This window comes from Cololabis saira, chromosome 3 (genome assembly GCF_033807715.1).
Source record: "Cololabis saira isolate AMF1-May2022 chromosome 3, fColSai1.1, whole genome shotgun sequence".
In the NCBI taxonomy this organism is placed as follows: domain Eukaryota; kingdom Metazoa; phylum Chordata; class Actinopteri; order Beloniformes; family Belonidae; genus Cololabis; species Cololabis saira.
The window spans coordinates 22,058,703-22,080,360 of NC_084589.1; the positions used below are offsets into that span (position 1 = coordinate 22,058,703).

Sequence of the window (21,658 nt, forward strand, 5' to 3'; positions counted from 1 at the left end):
AATACAAAGATTAGTAATTGCTCGTGATTACAGCTGGAGGTGTCCTGTGAACAGTTTTAGAGGCTTCTCTTTTACTATTGCGGTCTATGGGAAAAAAGCTTTCTGGGCCCCATTTGATTTTTTGTTGCAGTACTGCGGCGGGCCACTGGGAAAAATCGGCGTGCCTGCTGAGCGCGAGATTCGGGGGCTGGCTGAGACCATGGATCTATTATATAACTGGATACTGTGCCAAAAATGGCCGCCCATTCATTTCAATGCATTCTGCTCACCCAGCGCATACGCCGAAAAAATCTCGGACTTCCTGGTTTACTTCCGTGTACACGGGCCCATAGAGCATGCGCAGTTGAGTCACCTCCCGTGATGCTCTGGGGCCTCCCATCATGCCCCGGGGCAATGAGAACGAGTATTAATATAATATGTATTAAAATAATATATTAATTCATGTATATTATTACATGTATAGCATCACATATATGATTAATGTATTAATATAATATAATTACATAATATATATTAATATAAAACATCCGTGGAGTGCACGGACACGGCTGTGACGTCATCCGTGACGTCACGCCCAGAAAGAGACTATTCTTTGACTTTTCTGGCCGTTATAAAACATTTTTGACGGATATAAAGTCCATGACTTAAAAATATAGAATACAAAGATTAGTAATTGCCGGTGATTACAGCTGGAGGTGTCCTGTGAACAGTTTTAGAGGCTTCTCTTTTACTATTGCGGTCTATGGGAAAAAAGCTTTCTGGGCCACATGGGATTTTTTGTTGCAGTACCGCGGCTGGCCACTGGGAAAAATCGGCGTGCCTTCTGAGTGCGAGACCCGGGGGCTGGCTGAGACACACCGCTCTGCGCCCTGCTGGCGTCAAAGACCCGCCCCAGCTCTACTTCTGATTGGCTGGTGTTAGTTTGGTTAAGCGCCAGAGCTGCTTTCCTCTCATTCCATTGGTAGACGAACTCAGTTGACTGAAACTGACAATATCCCGTAGCCCATCAACACATATTTAAATGTAAATGTTAAAGTTACTCATCTTTTAATTTATTAAAAAAAAAAAAGTCAAACTCTGCACGCAGAGAAAAAAAAAAAAAACTCCATATGCCGGAGATCCGGCACGGTGCCAGAATACTTTAAACCCTGACTACCAGATGCGCCACCATGCCCCAAACAGATTATTTTTAAACCAAGAATGACTACGCACTGTGAAAAACTTTATTCACAACTAAGAAGTCAAGTGGTGAATGTTAAGAAGCTAAAGTAATAATAACAAGGGGTCAAAGGTGATTGATTTGCATTTTGGAATCAGGCCATAGTGATCATCAAATGATCACTATGTTTTTCTGCTTTCGGCTACGAAAACAGGATGTTGCATTTTGGGCGTTAACATTGACAAGAAATGTGCAATATTCTGCTGGGAAAAAACATGCATCTTTGCATGAACAGGAATGTTATTTTGGCTATTAAAGAAAAAGTGCTCAATTGAAGATTGTTAGGTTATGGTTTATCAGGGAATACCCTCTATGTATGCAATTTTTAAACAGTATTTATATCTGTGGTTCTGCAATCGTACCCAGCTACACACATCAAGAATCAGTAATGTGGGGGTTCAGTGTCTTGCCCAGCAACACTATGGCAGGTAGGGGAGCTGGGGATTTATCCTACCAGATAAAGGAGAATATACTCCATCCCCTGACCCACAATCAGCTTACGGTGCAGTAGGGGTGATGTCTTCCTTTGCCAAACTGAACCCGTTGACCTATTTTTTTTCCTTGTGGAGGAATGCAAAAGAAAGTTCCACTTTTCCCTATACTTTGCAGATATGAAAACTTTTGAGATTGAAGTTGTTTTACATTTCCAAAATGAACTTCAGTATGATTAATTTGGAAGAGCTACAGTATAAGCCTAGATAATCAGATATCCTGATCCACTGAGAACTGCCATCTACTGCAGGTGAGACATGAAGAACTTCTCATATCCCCAGTTTAAAGAAACCAAAATAGTGTTGGCTTAAGTCCTCTCCAGGGGTAATATCCAGGTTGCCTCTATATGCAAGTTGTTAAATCTTGATTTTGGTACCTTGCAAGCAATGCTTGACAGCACTTGTCAAATCAACTGTGGAGTAGATGGGCAGTACCATTTTAAGATGCCCAAGTATTGCTGAAAAGTGTGTTAACATTTGCCCATCAATAATCACTTTGATAAAATAATTTGTCTACATAATTTCTGAATCTACCCCAAATACATAAACACCAAAGACTATTAGCCACCGAATATCAATGTCCAACATCCAATTTTATAAAACATGAATGAAGATGTGAATACAAACCTCTGAAGTGTGCAAAAATTACAATAATGTAAAGTACAACTGAGTGGCCAACACATTTATAAAGGAATAAAATTATACACTTGAGTTTCAATGGATTTTAGTAGTCAAAACAGTAGTCAAAGAAAAACCTAAAGCAAAGTAGTCTTTTTCCATACAATTTTTAATGACATGATCTACTCAATGCTATATTCAAAAAATGATGACTATATTCATACAGTTAAAAAGTACTCATCATACAATAGCAAATAAATGACAATGAAAAATGCAGCAATATTTACAAGTTGATCCACTAAAAAATACAATGAAAAACAACATATTTACTCTCGCTTTGTCCATTGGTCAGAACTCCAGGTTAACTGTAACCAGGAATATTGGGATTAACTTTGCATGTTATCCACAATCAACATATCCTGGACTTGTGGCATCTTTAGATTTAGAAATGTACCACAAAATCCACTTGTAACTCTGCTAACCCATGCCTTACTTCATGATTGCCATCATTTAGCCATTATTTTCTGAGGAATGAGATATCTGGTGTTGAAGAAAGCTGTCCAAACATGAGAACGTCTCCGTGCATTCTGTGCATTCATAAAGAACCTCTGAGGTATTGCCTTTCTTATTTCGTTTATTTTCCATGTAGTCGTTTTCTATATCATCTACATTATCATTTTCAATAGCCTGTACTGCACTGGTAGCAGTGGCATGTGACGTTTGTCCATCTTCATCTCCATGTTCATTGCTTGGATGATTTTGAAGATGGAGATTGAGTGATGAAGAGTTCTTAAACTCAGCTGGACACTTGGGACACTTGCTGGGCTCTTTCTTGTGATAACGCAAGTGTCGCTGGTACACACATAACAGCCCAAATGTCTTTTCACACTCCTCACACTTGTAGTTACCTCGGCCAGTTTTCCCTGATTGTTTCTCTTTTGGACTCTGCTCTGTAGAAGTTGTCTCACTGTCAGACGAGCCTTTAGTGTTCTCGTCAAAAGGGATTGTTTTTTTCTCACCATCAACTGCTTTTTTGGAAGGCCTATTTTTAGGAGGTGTATACAAGAGTTTCAAACTTGGTTTCTTCTCCAGTTCAGCTTTGTGGTACATGGCTAAATGCCTTCTCAAATCACAACGCTGAGGAAAATGTCTACCACAAAATACACAAGTATGCATTGTACCTTTATGATACCGCATGTGTCGAGATAAACTACTAGAATGATTAAAGACACGATGACAATGCTTGCAAGGATGTAGTTTTCCATTTGGATTTGACCCTCTTCTACGCCTTTTAGTTTGCCTATTCCGCTTAATAGGTTTTTGGGATTCTTTAGTCAGCCTATCTATTTCTTCCTGAGTTTGATGTGTGAGATGATGCTCCTTCAGAGCTGTTAAATTCTCAAAACGATCTCCACATAAACCACATCTGTATGGTGTGAAGGTGGGTATAGGGTCAAGCTCACTGCTGGTATCCCTTGAGTATTGACTTTTTCCATTCTTAATATCAATAGCAGACCCATTGATATGGCAGTTGGAAAACTGTGTGTGTTCAAGGTTTTTAGAATTCATTTCAGTTTCAGACTCAGATAAAAAGAGAGCATCAGGTTCTTTTCCCTTGCAGAGATACAGTGAATGAGTCTGGAAATCTGACATCCAAAAGAAACTCTGTTTGCATTTCTTACAAGTAAACATTTTGTCAGACTTTTTGTCTTGATCATTCTCTGGTTTACTTGGAACACAGGAGTGATTCTCTCTTTGATGAGCATTAAGTGCCTCCAGTTTCAGGAACCGTTTACCACATTGTCCACAGCAGTGAAATCTTTCACTGATGTGGTTTTGGAGATGGAACTTAAGGTCCTGTCTATCTTCAAAGATCTTACAGCACAAAGTGCACTTGTATCCTCGCTCAGTGTTTCGATATTGCTGGTGACGATGTAAACTCTGCAAGCTGATAAATGACCTGGTACATATTTCACAATGGTAGTAGCCCTTTCGAGACTTGTCAAGGTTAGAGTCTGATGGCCTTGCTCTAAACGCATCTTTGTAAGGAGACAGCTGTTGTCTTGGAGTTGGAGACACTGACTTGATAGAGGATGGTAAATGAGATGGCAATACTCCAGGAGATCCTGGTTTAACAGAGGAATGTGAGGAATTTGAAGAATGTGACTGCGCAAAACCATTCACAACTGTCAGGGTACCATTTTCTTGAAGTGCGTATTCCCGAGGGATTTCAAATCCATTGGAAGAGCCATCAAAGGAAAATGTCTCCAAAGGTCCGTGAATTGCCATGTGCGCTAACACACTTGAGTACTGACTGAAGCCATCACCACATTCAGTGCAGATGAAGGTACTTGATTCTCCAGCCATCTGTCCTGAAGCACCACTATTCACAGCTTTATGCTTTTCCATGTTTAACCGGTTATGTCCGTGCGCTGATGGCATCACTTTTAAACTGAATGTAAAACTAAATCTCTATCCAGATCCAGACAAAACTGGTCTTCATGTGGCAATCAGCGTGCTTACTCAACACCTTGGCACAAATGGCACATCCTTAGGTGATGCATGGTCATTCCTCTTGTTCTCCATGTTTTAGCACCTACAGGGATGAAAAACACACATTAAAAATCATCAAAACCATAATGGACCACGATAACACCAATAAATAAATAAATTTAAAAAAAAACAAGTTAGGCCAATTAAAAAAAGTTGTGCAAAGCAGAAATATTATGGAATCACCACTAAAGCCGGGCATACACTGTGCGATATTTTAAATCGTATGAGACTGCCCCATCTCACACTGCACGACTAGATCGCTGAGTTCAAAAGTTCAGAGCCCACGATTTATGTGATGACAAGAAGAAGTGGATCGAACAAGGGGCACCAAAATTACAACGCCGCCACAATTGAAAGCCGATGTTTGGAAGCATTTTGGCTTTCAAGTTAAAAGTGGGAGTAAAATCAACAACTTAGAAAAAGAAAATGCTGCATGTTAAGCTGATGATTTGTTAAGCTGCTGTGATGTACTGCAGGAAGACACCACTCAGAGATATTAGCAAAGAGGCAGCCGCTGAGACCTGTTGAGCCAAAGGAAACTACTCTGGGTAACGAGTCATATGTTACCATCACATCCCACCACATCTCGGACAAGTGGGAGATGTTCACATGTGTTTTACAGACAAGGGCAATGCACGAGAGCCACACCAGCAGTAACATTGCAGATTTACTCAAAAAGGCAATTGCTGAATAGGGATTACAAGATAGCAATTGTTTTTTTAAATATTTTAATCCAGATTTTTTTCCCCATTTTCATCACCCAGTGCTCTACCTAAGCTACAGTCCTGGGCATTGCTCCCCTCTACCAACCCCGGGAGGGTCATGCACTGAGCTCAGGTCTCCTCCTTCGCTTCTTTTCACCAGACAGGGTGGGGCTGCTCTGGCCGGATGTAGCACGTGGAAGGATCACGTTATTCCGGCCAGATCCTCCCCACCCCATCTGGCGCCCCGGCTGGCCAGAGGGGGCATGTGTAGCCCAGGACTGTGTGCATGTTTTTGTGAGGTAGCTCACATTAGCTACCAAGGGGAACACGGGGAGAACATGCAAACTCCACACAGAAAGGCCCTTTCACCAACCCCACCCAGGGTGTGGGCGCCGAAGTCATGGGGGAACTAACACGCACTTCACTTGCTGTGAGACGGCTGCACTACCAGCTGTGCCACCGTGCCCCCAGGGATATAGCAATTGTGACAGACAAGGCGTCAAACATGACCACCGTTGCGTAGCTAGCTGGAATGTTGTATTTTAAATACTTCGCTCAACACTTAATTTGGCTTCTCAGTTGCTTAAGATGCCATCCATCCAACGCCTGCAGGAAAGACAGACGAATCACTAGCTTTTTCCAATGCAGCACCACAGCTGTGTGCTGAAACAAAAACAAAAGCTGCTAAATATAGAAGAGCACAAACTCAACACTGATATTGACTGCAATTACCAGATGGAACAGAGCACATGACATGCTGCAGTGCTTCTTGGAACAGTGGTCACCCATAACTGCTGCCGTGCTTTCCAGTGAGGTGAGGAAGAATGAGAGGAAATCAGTACTCTCAGTGAGGCCTGGACATGACATTACTTACCCCTTTTCCACCAAACTGGTTTCAGAGCTGGTTCTGGGCCAGTCCTGGTGCGGGTTCTGAATTCGTTCAACTTGCGAACTAGCTGAGAACCGCTTGGTCTTTTCATAGCTCGGATGCTAAGGGGAGCCACATCACCACAGACAACTGCTGCTTTTCTGTATCCATATTAATTCGTTGCTTATTTTAAAATGGTGCCGTCTTGCAGTCTTGCTATTGCCTTTGGTCTCAACAACTCCGCCTCCCTCCCCTTACGTAAGCGGTTCTTTCCTCTAGCCCAGCAAAGTTGCTGCTACCTTGGAACTGGTTTCTCTGGCCCGGAGCCAGTTCCAAACTCAGCACTGGAACCGGTTTGGTGGAAAAGGGGTAACTGTCTGCTGTTGGACTATTCGCATAAGTGCTCAGTTTAGATAACCTTGCAGTTACACCTGTCTTGCCACTAACTGGTCCCTTCAAAAAGCTCACAAGACTCTTCTTTAGCTTTTTAACAGCACTTTGATCTGTTTAGTATCCAGTAAATGTAAGAGGTGTTTCTGAAAAAACTGGCTTTGCTACCCTGGTGTTACACAAGATGCTGTAGTTCACTCATCAGTTGAACTTTGATGGCTTCATTCTCACTGAAATATTCTGTATGAAAATGTGGATCAAGGAGAGAAGCCACGTTAAAAAGCCTCTCTGTGACACAATGCAGCGCTGACCGAGTCAAGCCATGTCTTGTCATGTCAACATGAGGTACCTTGTGGTTTTATCAGCACCTAAAAGGGGGATTGGCAGCCTAGTGGTTGCAGAAGTGGGCTGGAGTATGGAGGAGCCAGGTTCAAGCCCCCAGATTGCAACCAAGGTGAACCACCCTGTGCCCCTGAGCAATGCCCTCAACCCCAACCGCTCCACGGGTGCCGTCCACATGGCAGCCCACTGCTCTTTAGTCTAATTAGAGATGGGTTAAATGCAGAGAAAACAAATCTACCTTTGGGTATCAATAAAGTTAAAAATAAAAAATAAAATGCTGCTTAAATCTATTACCAAGTCCTAAAATAAAATAAATATTCTCAAATTCGCCTGATCGGAATTACTGGCAAAAGCCTGTTTAGATGCCAAAGGTGGCTGCGTTGACACGGTGCTGGTTTCTTTCCTTGCAGCAGCGATATTCACGTTCAAGTGGTGCCGTTATGAGGTTTGGCGTATTGCCAGGACCATGCCCGATTGCTGTTGAACAACGCCGACACAGTGATCTCTTCTTATCTACCGTATTATCGCGACCATACGGCGCGCCGTGTGGAAAGGTGGAGTCTCAGTTACCGTATTTTCACGACCATATGGCGCACTGTGTGGAAAAGCGCACCCTCAGTTTTGTGTGTCATTTTTGGTTTTAAAACACACATACGGCGCACCGACCCAAAAGGCGCCGTCTACGGAGACGGAGCTGCACACACGTGCGCTGCAAAACACACACGCGCTAAAAATAGAGCCGAAGCAAAACTTAGTTTGATATTTTATTTCACTTTTCACATCAATCAAACCCTTCAAAAGGTTCATATTCTGTTTCTGCGTTAAATAATAAAAAAAAAAAACACCGGGGCGCCGCACATAAACCTGTCTCAGCCACTGGATCATCTCCTCATCCATCCAGCCCTTTTCATTTCACTCTGGCTGGAAAAGTCTGTTTAGGCAACGCTTTTCTTTTAAAAATCACCATAGCCGGCAGTTTCTGTCCATCAGCGTGGCAGGCAAGCACTAGAGTAAGTACACTTTTCATACCCCGTTGTGCTGCGGATCCCGACCGCAGCGGTCCCGGGTCCCGCTCCCCCGCGCTGGTCCCGCGTCCCCCGCGCTGGTACCGGGTTGTATCCGACAGGAGCTCCGCTCCGCTAATTCAGCTGCGCCAGGCAAGCGCCACATAAATGAGAATGTGTGTGTTTCGCACTGCGAATACACACCCGCGCATGTCGGGACCCGGTACCGGGTTTGTAACCGACAGATTTGGCTGGAAATCTCGGAGGGTGAAGCTGATCGGACCTGAGACATACCCCAGAAATATCTGCTCGCAAATCGGCCGGGAACCAGGCGATCGGACCGCTTTGGGAACCAGGAAGTCGGGCTTGACCAGCGCGCATCACCGCGCTGCTCCAGCCGCTGCTTTAACCGGGGAAAGTGACCGTTCCGACCGGCCGGGACCGGAGGAACCCACATGGACTTGTAGCAGGGGCTCCCGGGGAAAGAGCACCGGCATTTCAGCCAGATCTGCCCGCGGGGATGCGGCGATCGGACCCGCAAACCCACGGCAGGTGCATCCTCTTTACCGACATGCAAAACACACGCGCGCTGCAGAACACACACACCCAAGTGTGCTTATTTAAATAGAGCGGAGCAAAACTTAGTTGTATTGTATTTTATTTCACTTTACACATCAAGCAAATCCTTAAAAGTCTTCATCTTCTGTTTCGCATTAAACAGCTCAGTGGATGGTCTCATTCAGCTTCACCCGCCCCCTTCTCTTTTTACCGTTCTCATGGTGGCCGGCCTCACATTACCGTAATTCAGGTAATAGACACGGCGCACCGTTTCTTAAGGCGCCCGGCACATTAAAAAAAAAAAAAAAAAAATGTGCGCCTTATGGTCACGAATATGACAAAATACGGTATGTGTCATCATTACTGTATTTAACACACACACACACACACACACACACACACACACACGGCGCACTGTACGAAAAGGCGCCGTCTACACACACAAATGGTGCGTCGCCTTACAACACACACACAAGCATACAAGTGTGCATATCTAAAAATAGAGCGAACTGAACTGAGTTCTACTGTGCTTCATTTAAGTCTTTATTACAAAGTACTAACATTTTCATCATCACATTTCACCAATGGGGGAGAAATCACCAATCCAGGAGAACTGCTGGCCGCGCTGAGCAGTTATCCTGGTCTCAGCGCGATCGGGCTGAGACCAGGAAAACTGCTCAGCGTGTCGGCATGACCGGGCACGCAGCTCTCTGGCCCGATCAGCGCAATCGGGCTACGGATGAAGCCCGACGGGCTGAGTCCTGACAACTGGTCCACTTTCCTCACTGTCAGAGTCACTTTCCGTGCCGTGCGGCACCTTGAAAACGATGCCGGCTTTTGCAGACAAGCACAACAGTAAACTACGGAGCCCGCCGCCGGGCGGCGGTTCCTCCAGCGGTTCCTCCAGAACGCACAGTGTTTCTCAAAGCGCTCCCCCGTGAGGGAGCCGCGGTGAGAGCCCCCCGACAACACACATTCGGCGCACTGCGCCATTGGGCGCACGGCACATTTATAATAATAATAATAATAATACATTTTATTTATATAGCGCTTTTCAGGGCACTCAAAGACGCTTTACATTAAAACAAAACACATAATAAAAGATTTAAAAAAAAAAAAAAAAAAGGATACGTTTATATGCGCCTAATGGTCGCGAAAATACGGTTCTTGTTTTTGTCAGTTGTTTTTTTCCCCGGGAAACCGAAGTGTTCCCAAACAGGAGACAGATAAGTGAGGGTCTTCAAGCTCTGGCTTCTTTTTTTGCATCAGCCATGACGATTGCTAGCGGAAAGAAAAATCTCACTCGGAAGTCCGGTGCTGACTACAAACTTCCAGTCCACAACGTAAGATGTCCGTGTGGGAACTTGGATTTGAAGAATGCTCTGTGCGCAAAACAAGCCTAGTAGCCGCTAAACTATTTAGCAAATTCTTACTGCAGCTACTTAATGGTAAGTTAGACAACATATTGTATTGCTGGAGACCAAGCTCAAACTGTAAGCCGGAAAACGTTGAAGTAATAATATCTAAAATGATAAATTGCCTTTGTTCCACCATGTAATAGGAATTAAGCAACGGTTTTATTTTGATTGACTGAAAGACTTAGGCGCGCATGTTGTATTCCACCAAGGATGTGTTACTACAAATATGCTCTTTGGCTTTTCACGATTCACATGATTTTGATGCAAGTGGCAAATGTGACAAAAAAGCGAATAGTTTGTAGGTATGTAGTTGATATAAGCCTATAGCTTGACTAGGACAGTTAACTGGAGTCCTTGCTTCATGTCCATGTATGTATCAAGGGAATACATTTTTTCGATCAAAGTATGTCACACTTTCTCATGGTGGATGAGAAGGCAAAGTGCTCTGGTATGAAACACACAAAATCAACAGATTAGGAGTGGGAGGCACTCCACCCCAGCCTCCTACTAATGAGGAAAATAGCTTATAGACACAAGACGGCCAGTGATCAGTCTGGTCTATTGGTGCCGTTTTGGAGGTGTCCAAAAACAAAATGAATCACACACTTAGGAGAGAAAAGCAGATTCCCCTCCAGATACATGGGAAGACAGAGTGTTGCGAGGACGATCTAAACATTTTTGGAGTAAACATGTGGTCTCTGCTATTATGGATCACCACCATTAATAAAACAAAATATGTAAAGAAGGTTCATGTCCCACAGAAACGATGCTAAACTTTTTCAGGAGGTAACATCAAGGCCATTCTCACAAACTATCATTGTGTTGTATGTGGATATAAGCTCCAAAGTGCAACAACCTTTAGTATAGTGTCCGACCGATCAGGCTTTTTTTCGATTATTTCGATCACCGATTAGGGGGAAATCAAAAAGACCGATACCCGATATCAGCCGATACGATTATTACCCTTTTTTACCTTTTTGGGAGAAAACAAATTTCAATACAAGAATTCATTTAAATGAATGGTGAGCAATTTATTGCTTTAACTAGAACATTCTTAATACAAAAAGAAAATGCAGTATTTCAGTAAATGATCACATTAGATGCAATCCCCCCCCATCCCTCTTCTTTACACCAGCATTCCTCAATAATGATAAATAAAAACAAAGCTGCATGGGAGAACTTAAATAAGAGGAATCTTCATACTGTAACTCAAACTGTGTAAAGTGTAAACAATAAGTCAAAGAACACCACAAGTCAAACCCTCAGGTTCATAATATTATTGTTTATTTATTTATTGTGGAGTAAATGTCCAAAAATGCATGTTCTGGTCCTGGTTTTACCTGGTTTTACCTGGTTTTACCAGGATGAGCTGCTCTGAGCAGCAGGGGCCCCTTAGAGCACCTTTATATTAAATTGTAGGTGCAGGGACTGCAATGTTTCATCCTCTCCTCCTTTACTTTGCATCACTTTCATTTATTGTTAGAAATATGACGCCATGTCGTCTTGTTTGACTTTGTTTTGATGATAGTGAGCGTAGGGTACGCGGCGACGCGCGCCTACGCCGTAGCCCTGCGTTGGTGTAACGCGGGACCATAAATCAGCCTAAAGGCTCGGCTGTGCGTGTCGCGCTGAGCGGCTCCTCCGCTCTCCGGAGCCGTGCGAGGAGAAAACATCCCCTCCCGTCTTTACTAAACCGGTTAGCTTTGAAAAGAGTCGCGTAACAACCGCGCGGATGAGCTCATGGCGCAAACAGGCCGAGTTTGGAAAAGTTAAAGCGAGCGGCGGTGCCGGACAGCAGCGCCGACACCTGCAGCTGGTGGTCGGGGGCCAATGATAATGCACACACGACAACACGTGACTGACATGTGTAACGGGGAGGGTGCGCTTGTTTTATGTCTCAGAGAAGGAGAGACGAGACGAGAGAGCGAGAAAAGCCTGTAATTTAATGGAGAAAAAAAAATGGGGGGCCGATATCGATTATTAATAAAATTATGAATATCGAATTCGATAATCGGCCACGGCCGATTATCGGTCGCCCACTACTTTAGTAGGTGGCAAAATTGACAACATATGATGGGGCAAGAACTCCCTCATGTCACCAGACTAAAAGGAGATGACTAGCAACCTCAGCATGGATAAGATTCATCCATGGAACTGTTTGAACTGCCATCTTCTGGGAAGCAATTCATGGCATAATGTCCAGCTCCAACAAAATAAGGAACAGCTTCTATCCTACACTGCTTTCAGACACAAAACCATTTAAACAATGAAACACATCAGAACGAAATATGATCATTCAGACAGAACTGCAAATCAAAATGAATTAAAGCTAGCCAACATGGGATACATGGGATATTTAAGAACCTATATGTTTTTATTCTATAACTGCTTAATCCTATACAGTGTCACAAGGGTCTGCTGGAAGAACTACTTTTCAGTTGTTGCACTCTTATTTCATGTATTTTGCAGGAAAACACCAGAGTCTGCTACAAACGGATGCCGCTGAAATGTTTTCATTGTTATGTCAGCTTTATGTTTAAAGCTTGATTAAGTGACAATACTGTCACTAGTGGCACTTTTCCACTAGTAGCTACTTTGCTCAGCTGGCCTCGACTTGGTTATGGCGCTTTCCACTAGGGGTCTAACTGTGGAGTAGAGACGTTTCTTTAACTACTCTGCAGAGGTTCTAAGCCGGCTGTATCAGTACGGCTGGGGGTAAACTATCTTTAAAACAATTAATCGCGCGATTATTTTATTCGATTCGTCGCCTAAGATAATGAGTAATTGGACAATTATTCCAACGATAATTTTTCTGTTAGATTGACGTATCAAATATCAAAAACCCGCAATTTTGGTCTCCATTCTTCAAAGGGCAAACTTTTTCTTTTGGGTGTCCCACGTGTGAATGGCGATGCGTCAACAACAAAATATGATATTGACGTTACAGACCTATTTATCAGACATCGTCACAACATGCCACCGACCGGTCAGGGTGTTGGCCAATCAGACATCTGAGTCAGGATGTGGACAACATTTGCAGAGCGACTGATGGCGGCTCCTTGTTCATTTTATTAAATAGCAGCACAAAAGTCGGTTCTGTGGTATAACACTGAGGTGCAGACATTCTTAAACTTGGTGGCTGAGGAGAGAATTCAAAAAGGGATCTACAGTAGATGGGGTTAAAAGGATTGAAAAGATCTACCAGGAGCTTTCTCAGTCCATAGGTGCTTACGGCTATCAACAGATTTTTCAGCAGTGCCGAGACAAGCTATATTAAAAAATGTTAAAAAGCCTCTCTCACCCATTTAACTTGATATTGAACATGCCACAGATCAAGCAGCACATATATAATCAAAATGTTTGAAATAAAGCAAACGAAAAAAAGTTATCAAAGGTTACACAGTCTCACAGTTTTTTAGAATTATGCTCTTAAACAGTTTATAATAACTTCTTTTTATGAATAAATGTTTAAGACATTGCCACGTACAAAACATAAAATATCTTATACCCCTTGCAAACAAAATTTCAATAATGACATGACCGAAATAACTGACATGAGCATCATCACATCGGTTATTTCAATTCATTTGGTTTCAATTCATTTTAGCCAATTACCCAGCCCTACATCATAGGTTAATTCAACTTATCACTTCCACATACAAACGTGCCACACTGTGGATGTGTTAGCGTTTGTGAGTTACTACTACCACCACGGTCATTTAGCAGTTACTTTCATCCAAAGCGACTTACATCTGATAGAACAACACAATGAAGTCTCGGTAGAGAGAGCCCACACATTCACCTTCCTGGATACCACCATCTCCACAGACCTGTCCTGGTCTGCAAACACTAAGGCTGTTGCAAAGAAGGCTCAACAGCGTCTGCATTTCCTGAGAGTGCTCAGGAAGAACAACATCAGCCAGAAGCTGCTGACAACCTTCTACCGATCCTCTATTGAGAGCATCCTGACCTACTGCATCCCGGTGTGCTTCTCCCACTGCACTGAGGCAGAACGGAAGAAGCGGAAGAGAGTGGTCAACACGGCACAGAGGATCGTGGGCTGCCCCTTCTCCCTCAAGGACACATTCACATCAGACTGCCCCAGGAGAGCACAGTCCATCACCAGACAACATCCATCCTGCCCACCACCAGTTCGACCTGAACCCCTCTTGCAGACAGTGCAGGTGCACCAGAATCAGGACAAACAGACTGTTTGCTTTATTTGCACCTTTAAGAGGTAAAAATTATGATAATGCAGCTGTTTTCTCACAATATGAGCCATTATTACATTATGAGCTGTTATTACTTCACGAGCGGCGCCAGTAAGGCTCATAATGTAATAAGTTATTACATTATGCGCAAAGCCGTTATTACGTTATGCGCTCAGGATTTTATTACATTATGAGCCGATTATTACATTATGAACTTTTATTACATTTAAGTTATTACATTATGAGTCGTTATTACATTATGAGTTGCTACACATGGTAATATGGCATTGCTTGTCATATATTAATTTGCACAGCAGATGGCACTATTTGCCGTTTCAATTAAATGTTCAGTAGTGAACCATTTGGTAAAGCAATGGGCCGGAAAGCCTCAGTGATTAATCAGGCTTCATTTGACCCTCACTTCTGATCACATTAAATGTTTGTTTTTTTTCAAATTGAATTGCAGGTCTAAAACACAAGTGCTGACTGATTGTGATCATATTACTCTGAATGCATTTTAGTGCACAACCGAGCATGAAGAGGAGAAATTACACTGTGCAAAGGTTTCTCTTAAATTACTTAACAGTGCCAATTTTTTTTAAAATCTTATACATTTTACATTTTTCTCTTATGCGGTCAGCGATTTGTTTTAATATTCATATATTATAAGAGTATGCACCCACAATTTCATTATACTTTCAATAATAAAGCCAATTATAATTGTCAAACAAAAAAGGACAAAACTGATCTCATTATAGGACACTGATTATACAAAAATGTCTTTAAACTTTAGGTCCACTGCAATACAGACTGATAAAGGAAATCATTCTTGCAGTGACTTCACAATACTGACTGATCTTTTAAAGGGGACCTATTATGAAAAACACGTTTTTTCTTGTTTTAACATATATAAAGTGGTCTCCCCTCACCCTGCCAGCACAGGGGAGACAAAATACCATGAATTTCTGCAAGGTGTCTGACCCCCGCCGGCCAGAGTCCCCCAGTGTCACGTGGTTTTTTTTGAGCCGATTAGAATCTGCTCCTGTCGTTACGTAACGACAGGAGCAGATTTCCAGAGGTTCAGCCCCCGCTGCTGAAACCACGCCCACAACCAGCTCTCTCCGCTGCTGGAGCGGTGCTTCCTTCAGCCAGTCGGACGCGGCGCCGCGGCGGAGCAGATCCGGGTTAAATCATCCAGGTTCCCGGGTGGTTTGGGAGCTGGGTCCTCGGGGGTCTGTCCCAGGCTGGACCAGCTTCACCCTCCGAGATTTTCAGGCAAACCGGTGCGCAAACCGGTGCGCATCGTCGGTAACCGACGATGCGCACAGGATGCGCTCCGGAGCCGATCTGTGCGCCTGCCGTGGGGTTGCAGCGCCCGTCGCGCAGCATCCGCTGGGCAGATCTGGCTGAAATTCCGCTGGTCAGTCCCCGGGAGTCCCTGCTATCAGTCCAGGCCGGTTCCTGCGGTCTCGGCCGGTCGGAACCGGTCAGATTCCCCCGTTAAAGCCGCGGTGATGCGCGCTGCTCCAGCAGCGCTGCTCCCTGGCGCCCGGCGTGGCTCCGGGGCCAGCGTTCAGCATCCGCCGGGTAGATCCGGCTTAAATAGTGCATAAATGTTATTTATATACAACTCATATTTTATTTTTTTAACAATAAAGTTTCCATTTGTGAAAATTCAGTGTTGTGATAATTTACAGGCTCGGGCTGCTCTGGCGGAGCAGGTTTATTCTCCTCCCCTGCTACACGTCATTCAGGGAGCCAATCAGCACAGAGCCTCATTATCATACCCCTCCCTTCCCTAAAAATGAGGCGCAGAAAAAGAGGTTAGAAGCGGTAAAACTATAGACACGGCCCACAGGCTGGATTTATGATTTATGTAGAAAAAACAAGCTTTAGATTGTTTTTAAGACATTCAAGGCCTGTTTAAAATATACATTAAATGCCATAATAGGTCACCTTTAAAGCAACAATATAATTCACCTTCAGTGAGTTCATATATAATTGAAATAGACCGTCAGCTCTCATTTGGACCTTACTTTCCTTAGTCTATATGGACTGGGTCTCACTGGGTGTGGAAGTGCATAGGAAGGGCTATGCTGCACTAGCTCCTGTGAATCATGGCCAGTCTAGTTGATGAGAGGTCCCAGCAGAAGTGCAGCAGCACGGTTTAGAAGCATCTCAGAAGCAAATGTCTGCTCTGCTAAAGACACGTTGGCAATGTGCTTTGCAGGTATATTTAGTAGAGATGCAACGATCGACCGGCAACCAATTAGTATCGGCGTTCTCAAAATAATACTTCAAAGCAGGCCGATCTGATGACGTTTACAGCACCAAACCGCCGCCCGCGCGTGCATTCCCACATATCAGACTGAAGTCTGCTAAGGGGGCGTGGCAGTCTCTACAGAGCAACAACACAGAAAATGGCGTCGCCGGTATGAGAGTTTTACAATGTCCGAATAGGACAACAAATTTGCAGTTTGCAAAGGAAATACCCTGAGGAGGAATGTTATAAAAGAATTTCAACACAACGAAGCTGATAAGATATTTGAAAGTTTCTCACACAAAGGAGTATATAAAGTTGTCAAAGTTGGCTGCCGCTAAGGCAGAGAAAGAAAAAGAGCGTGCAGCACCGCAACCAACTCATCTGAACGTTACAGAGACCTATAAACGACAACAACAGCAAGAAAAAACTTCATCGTAAGGTAATGGATTCATATGCCTTGATCATCAACCACTTTTCGTTGTAGAAGACTTTGGGTTTAAACGCGTCGTTAGCTGCTTGGATCCACGGTATGTGCCGCTGCGTCGTAAATATTTGACTGATGAATGCCCGTTGGCGTTATACCAGACTATATACAGTCACATCCAAAACCTTACGCAGGACGGTAATCCTGTCAATCAGCCTCACGAGGGATTTTTAGTGTGAAAAGTTGTGCTTCACTCACAAGAGTTTCCTCACACGCGGCGGATGCTATCGCTTAAGCTTTAGCAAAGCTTAAATCATTCATAATTAATTTTGTATTTTAAGATTTAATTCCTTTGTCCACAGGAAAACTAAGGTTTATAGTTAACAACTTGTATCAACTCTAAGAGTGACACGTCTACTGCTGTCTGTGTCGGCGCACTGCACATGTTGTGTTGTACACATAATTATTGCCACAGGAAAGGGGGCGGGGGTGGTCGTCTAGTGGCTACAGAGGTGGGCTTGGGTCTGGACGACCCAGGTTTAAGCCCCAGAATGGCAACCAAGATGAACCACCTTGAGCCCCTGAGCAAGGCCTTAACCCTAATTGCTCTATGGTGTGTGTGTCTCAGATGTGAGTCGCTTTGGATAAAAGCATCTGCTAAATGACAGTATAAGTATAAGAAAAGCATAAGCTAGTAAGCTACACTTAAGGCGCTTTTCCACTAGTACCTACCTGGCTCGATTCAACTTGGCCTCGTTTCTTTTCCATAACAATTCAGCACCTGGAGCAGAAGTAGGCGGGTTGGAGCGAAGTTGCTGTAAGGTATTTGATTGTGTGATCTAAACAAAGAAGACAACAACACTAAAGATGTAGAACATGGAGGAGATGATAGAAGTGCTGCTGGGTCTGTGGCTCGTGTTCATTATCAAGTTTAAAAATGAGAGTGAGAGAAGCTTCAAGCAGCGACGTTTTTGAATTTTTTTTGTTCGTCTCGGCGCTGCTTAAAAGTCGTTGGTATTTGCGAGCAGCTGAGAATTGACAGAGCTCCTGGTGGATCTGGTCGTTCCTTATCGCCTGTCTAGATTCCTTTTTAATTCTCTCCTCAGCCCTCAGGTTCAGGAACATCTGCACATCAGAGTTGGATCACGAAATAGAATTTTGCGCTGCCATTGCCTGTCGGATAAAATGAACAAGAAGCCGCCGTCAGAGTCGCTCTTTCGCGGATGTCCACAGCCTGACTCGGCACGTTAGACCCCTAGTGGGAAAGCGCCAAACCAAGTGGAGGCGAGCCGAGCCGGGCTGAGTAGGTACTAGTGGAAAATTGCCATTAGTCTTTGTAAGATGAGTCCAAGTCGTCTTTAAGAGTCTCCAGAGTGTGAAATATTGCACATTGCCTCAGCCTGCAGTAAAATAGTGGTCAATTCATGATACTTTCTCATCTCCTAATTTTTATACCTAATAATACAATGTCAGTGTTGTGTAGTTGAGACAATATTGACGAATTTATGGATTTCCCGCTGTGATCAGAGATCGGCATCAGCAGATACTCCTTTTTGTGATCGACCCTCGGATCGGTGCATCTCTAATATTGGTCAATGCCGCTCATTAATTATCCCGTAAGTCTTGGCGAGTCCATTGCATCAGTCTATCCTTGTAGAGTCTCTGGGCATGCTTGATATGACAACAACAGAGTAGCGATAGTGTAATCAGGATGTAAACAGTGTAGATGGCTGCAGCTGAGGATTCATTTAGATGAGCAGAAGACGGCACTCAAATCATTCCTTTGAAAACTAGATCTATTTGTCATCTTACTGACAGGCTACTGCAACAAGATTAAATGTAGCCTGCTACACAACACACTCTCCCACTGACTTGTCCCAGTCACTCTGAATGTCATATTGTTGCTCTGATTTGGATGCATAGGCCCTATGGATCATTTTCCGACCTTACATTTACCTAGAAGTGGCAATGATCCACTATCATGAGCACCGCTTTGCTTCTGCTCCCAGTGGGATGTGAAGATAAAAAAACTGCAACATAGTTGCACTTGCATACCTGTTTAAAGCCAGAAATGAGCAAAGTTGTTTCTAGGATACGTCCAAGAGATTCACAGTGGGTGGAGAGGCACAGGTATTCTGGAGTGCTTCCACGCCCAGTGGGAGGATAAATAAAAAAATATTTATCAGCAAACTCATTAGAATATGTAGACCTCTGCAAGCATTTTATTTTGTTTAGAAAACCATATCAAAGTTTTTTTTTTTTTTTTTTTTCATAAATCAATCTCATGTCTGCATGATTCTGTCCCCCTCCCTCCCTCTACTTCTTGTGGAAAACAAAAACAAAACGATGACTTAAGACTACAAAATAAACAACTGAGTGAAATCCCTTAATGAGTGGAGATTGTATAATTTATTTTTGCAAAGATAGTAATTACCTTAACTTCACCTCACATTATCCATGCAAAGGTAAAGTAGTTTGAAAGAGTATTAACTTTCTCGTTTACATGACAGTATATTGGAGTTATTCAAAATAAATACAAGGTCAGACATGTGAAATGCGTTTTCTATATTACCTGAATTTCTGAATTAATACTTAAGTATTATGCCAATATGGTGCTGAAAGTACACTTGAAACCAAGTCTCCCCTATAACCATGTGCCTGAAATCCATTTAGGTTCAGTAGTGATCTGGCTCTTTCAGGATGTTTCTTTTTTCTGTGCTTGTCTTTCCTCTTTTTTAATGAAATAGTAAATCCATTTTCGTTGCAGTTGAGACCAGTTTTTGTAAATTTCCATTTACTCAAAATAATGATGCTTTCCAGGGAGGTCAAAATAGGATTTTTCATAAAGGATTCCAGAAGGTACAATGTGACAACTTGCCCTCCAATAAACAGTTATGATATGGCACATGTGAGGGAGAGCAGATGAACCGCCACCCTTCCTGAACACAGATATACCTTCATATCTGAACCGAGTTACTCACAGACTAATGTTTACATGGGGTCGGCTGAAGGCTGGATAGCGGGAAAGCTGTTCCAGATTGACGTGAATGTTTTGTACAGCTACAAATTTCTTTGTGGGCTACTATTGTGGTCACGTTAGCTGCTGCTAGCCAGCGCTCCATCGCGATGATGCACACTGGGATTTCTTTTAAGGCGCAAGGTTTTAGGCATTTGGCAAATCACTCAAGCAATGAACTCGGTCAAGACTCACCATAAAGCACGTCACGTCTTGGATTATAGCATGTATATGCAGCTCTGCATCAGAGCCGAGGAAGCGCCAGATCTCTGCTGCAGGCCGACATCTCCCTCCTTCTTCGCCTTGTTCTCTTGTTTCCCTTTTCACTCAGTAAACCAGCGTCGAGGCGCATTACCGCCCCCTGCAGGGGAGAACGCACAACAACACCATTTAAGAAACGGAATAATTACTCTTCTTCTACGGAGCCCCTCTGGTGACATTTGAAAAAAATAAAATAACTCGTGGCCACGCATTAATAACTCGTGGCCACGTCACGAGTTATTAATACGTGGCCACAAGATAATCAATGCGTGGCCACGAGATAATCAATGCGTGGCCACGAGTTATTAATGCGTGGCCACGCATTATTTTATTTTTTTCAAATGTCACCAGAGGGGCTCCGTATATTACTACACTCGCCATGACAATACTCTTGCTCTTTAATATAAATAGACTATAATTACCGTTATTAATGATGAATAACCATCCCACCAAGGAAGTTGCATCCACGAAGTCCAGACAGTAGGTTATAATGCCATCCACGAGTAAAATAATGCGTGGGCACGAGATACATAATGCGTGGCCACGCATTAATAACTCGTGGCCACCCATTAATAACTCGTGGCCACGCATTAATTATCTCGTGGCCACGCATTGATTTATTTTTTTCAAATGTCACCAGAGGGGCTCCGTATTACTCTTCTTTTTTTTAAATATTTGACAGCCCTACTTAAAACGCGTGTTCGAAAACGCGTGTTTGTAGGAGCTTGGCTAAAATCAGCCACTTTTTCCTCTGAATACGTGCCCTTATGTCTTGTAAAACATATTAAATCCTACATTAACTTCTCACATAGTCATTTTCACATAAGGTCAGGTATAATTTTTGAAAAAATTCTAACCTGCAATATGCTCTTTAATGCCAAGTTTCATTCATTCTTTGGGTTAATATTTTCATGTTCTAAAAAACTTAGATAAATACATACATACATACATACATACATACATACATACATACATACATACATACATACATACATACATACATACATACATACATACATACATACATACATACATACATACATACATACATACATACATACATACATACATGTAAAAGTCAGAAACTTAACCTTAAAGGGGACCTATTATGAAAAACACGGATAAAACATATTTTTGTTTAGTTAAAGAGCAATTATAAGATGTTAGATGTTAATTGACATTACTAAAACTAAATTATATAATACAGTAGGTTCATGGCTGTGCATTTAAAAACCCTGAACTTACTGTTGACCAAATTCACTGCCTTCACTCAAAAAACCATGGATCTTACCAAGAAATATTCTTATTTCTTCTAACC

General features: G+C 42.9%; 1 protein-coding gene across 3 annotated transcripts; it reads right to left on the minus strand.

The window, feature by feature from the left end:
* Positions 1–2,509: 2,509 nt before the first annotated feature.
* si:dkeyp-84f3.5 (uncharacterized protein LOC334144 homolog) lies at positions 2,510–20,394 on the minus strand. Of its 3 annotated transcripts, none has more exons than XM_061716560.1 (3): positions 20,275–20,392; positions 17,796–17,902; positions 2,510–4,924 (listed from the first exon to the last, which is right to left on the minus strand). In XM_061716560.1, the coding sequence occupies exon 3, from the start codon at positions 4,768–4,770 to the stop codon at positions 2,839–2,841; it is 1,932 nt and encodes a 643-aa protein (XP_061572544.1). In that variant the 5' UTR covers positions 4,771–4,924; positions 17,796–17,902; positions 20,275–20,392; the 3' UTR covers positions 2,510–2,838. The 3 variants fall into 3 exon arrangements, with proteins under 3 accessions (XP_061572544.1, XP_061572545.1, XP_061572543.1); XM_061716561.1 differs by lacking the exon at positions 20,275–20,392 and adding an exon at positions 19,119–19,134; XM_061716559.1 differs by lacking the exon at positions 17,796–17,902 and having other exon boundaries at positions 20,275–20,394.
* Between the last annotated feature and the right edge of the window lie 1,264 nt (positions 20,395–21,658).

Coding starts and splice junctions, on each gene's coding strand:
- si:dkeyp-84f3.5 (XM_061716559.1), bottom strand. CDS start 4,770: ATGCCATCAGCGCACGGACATAACCGGTTAAACATGGAAAAGCATAAA.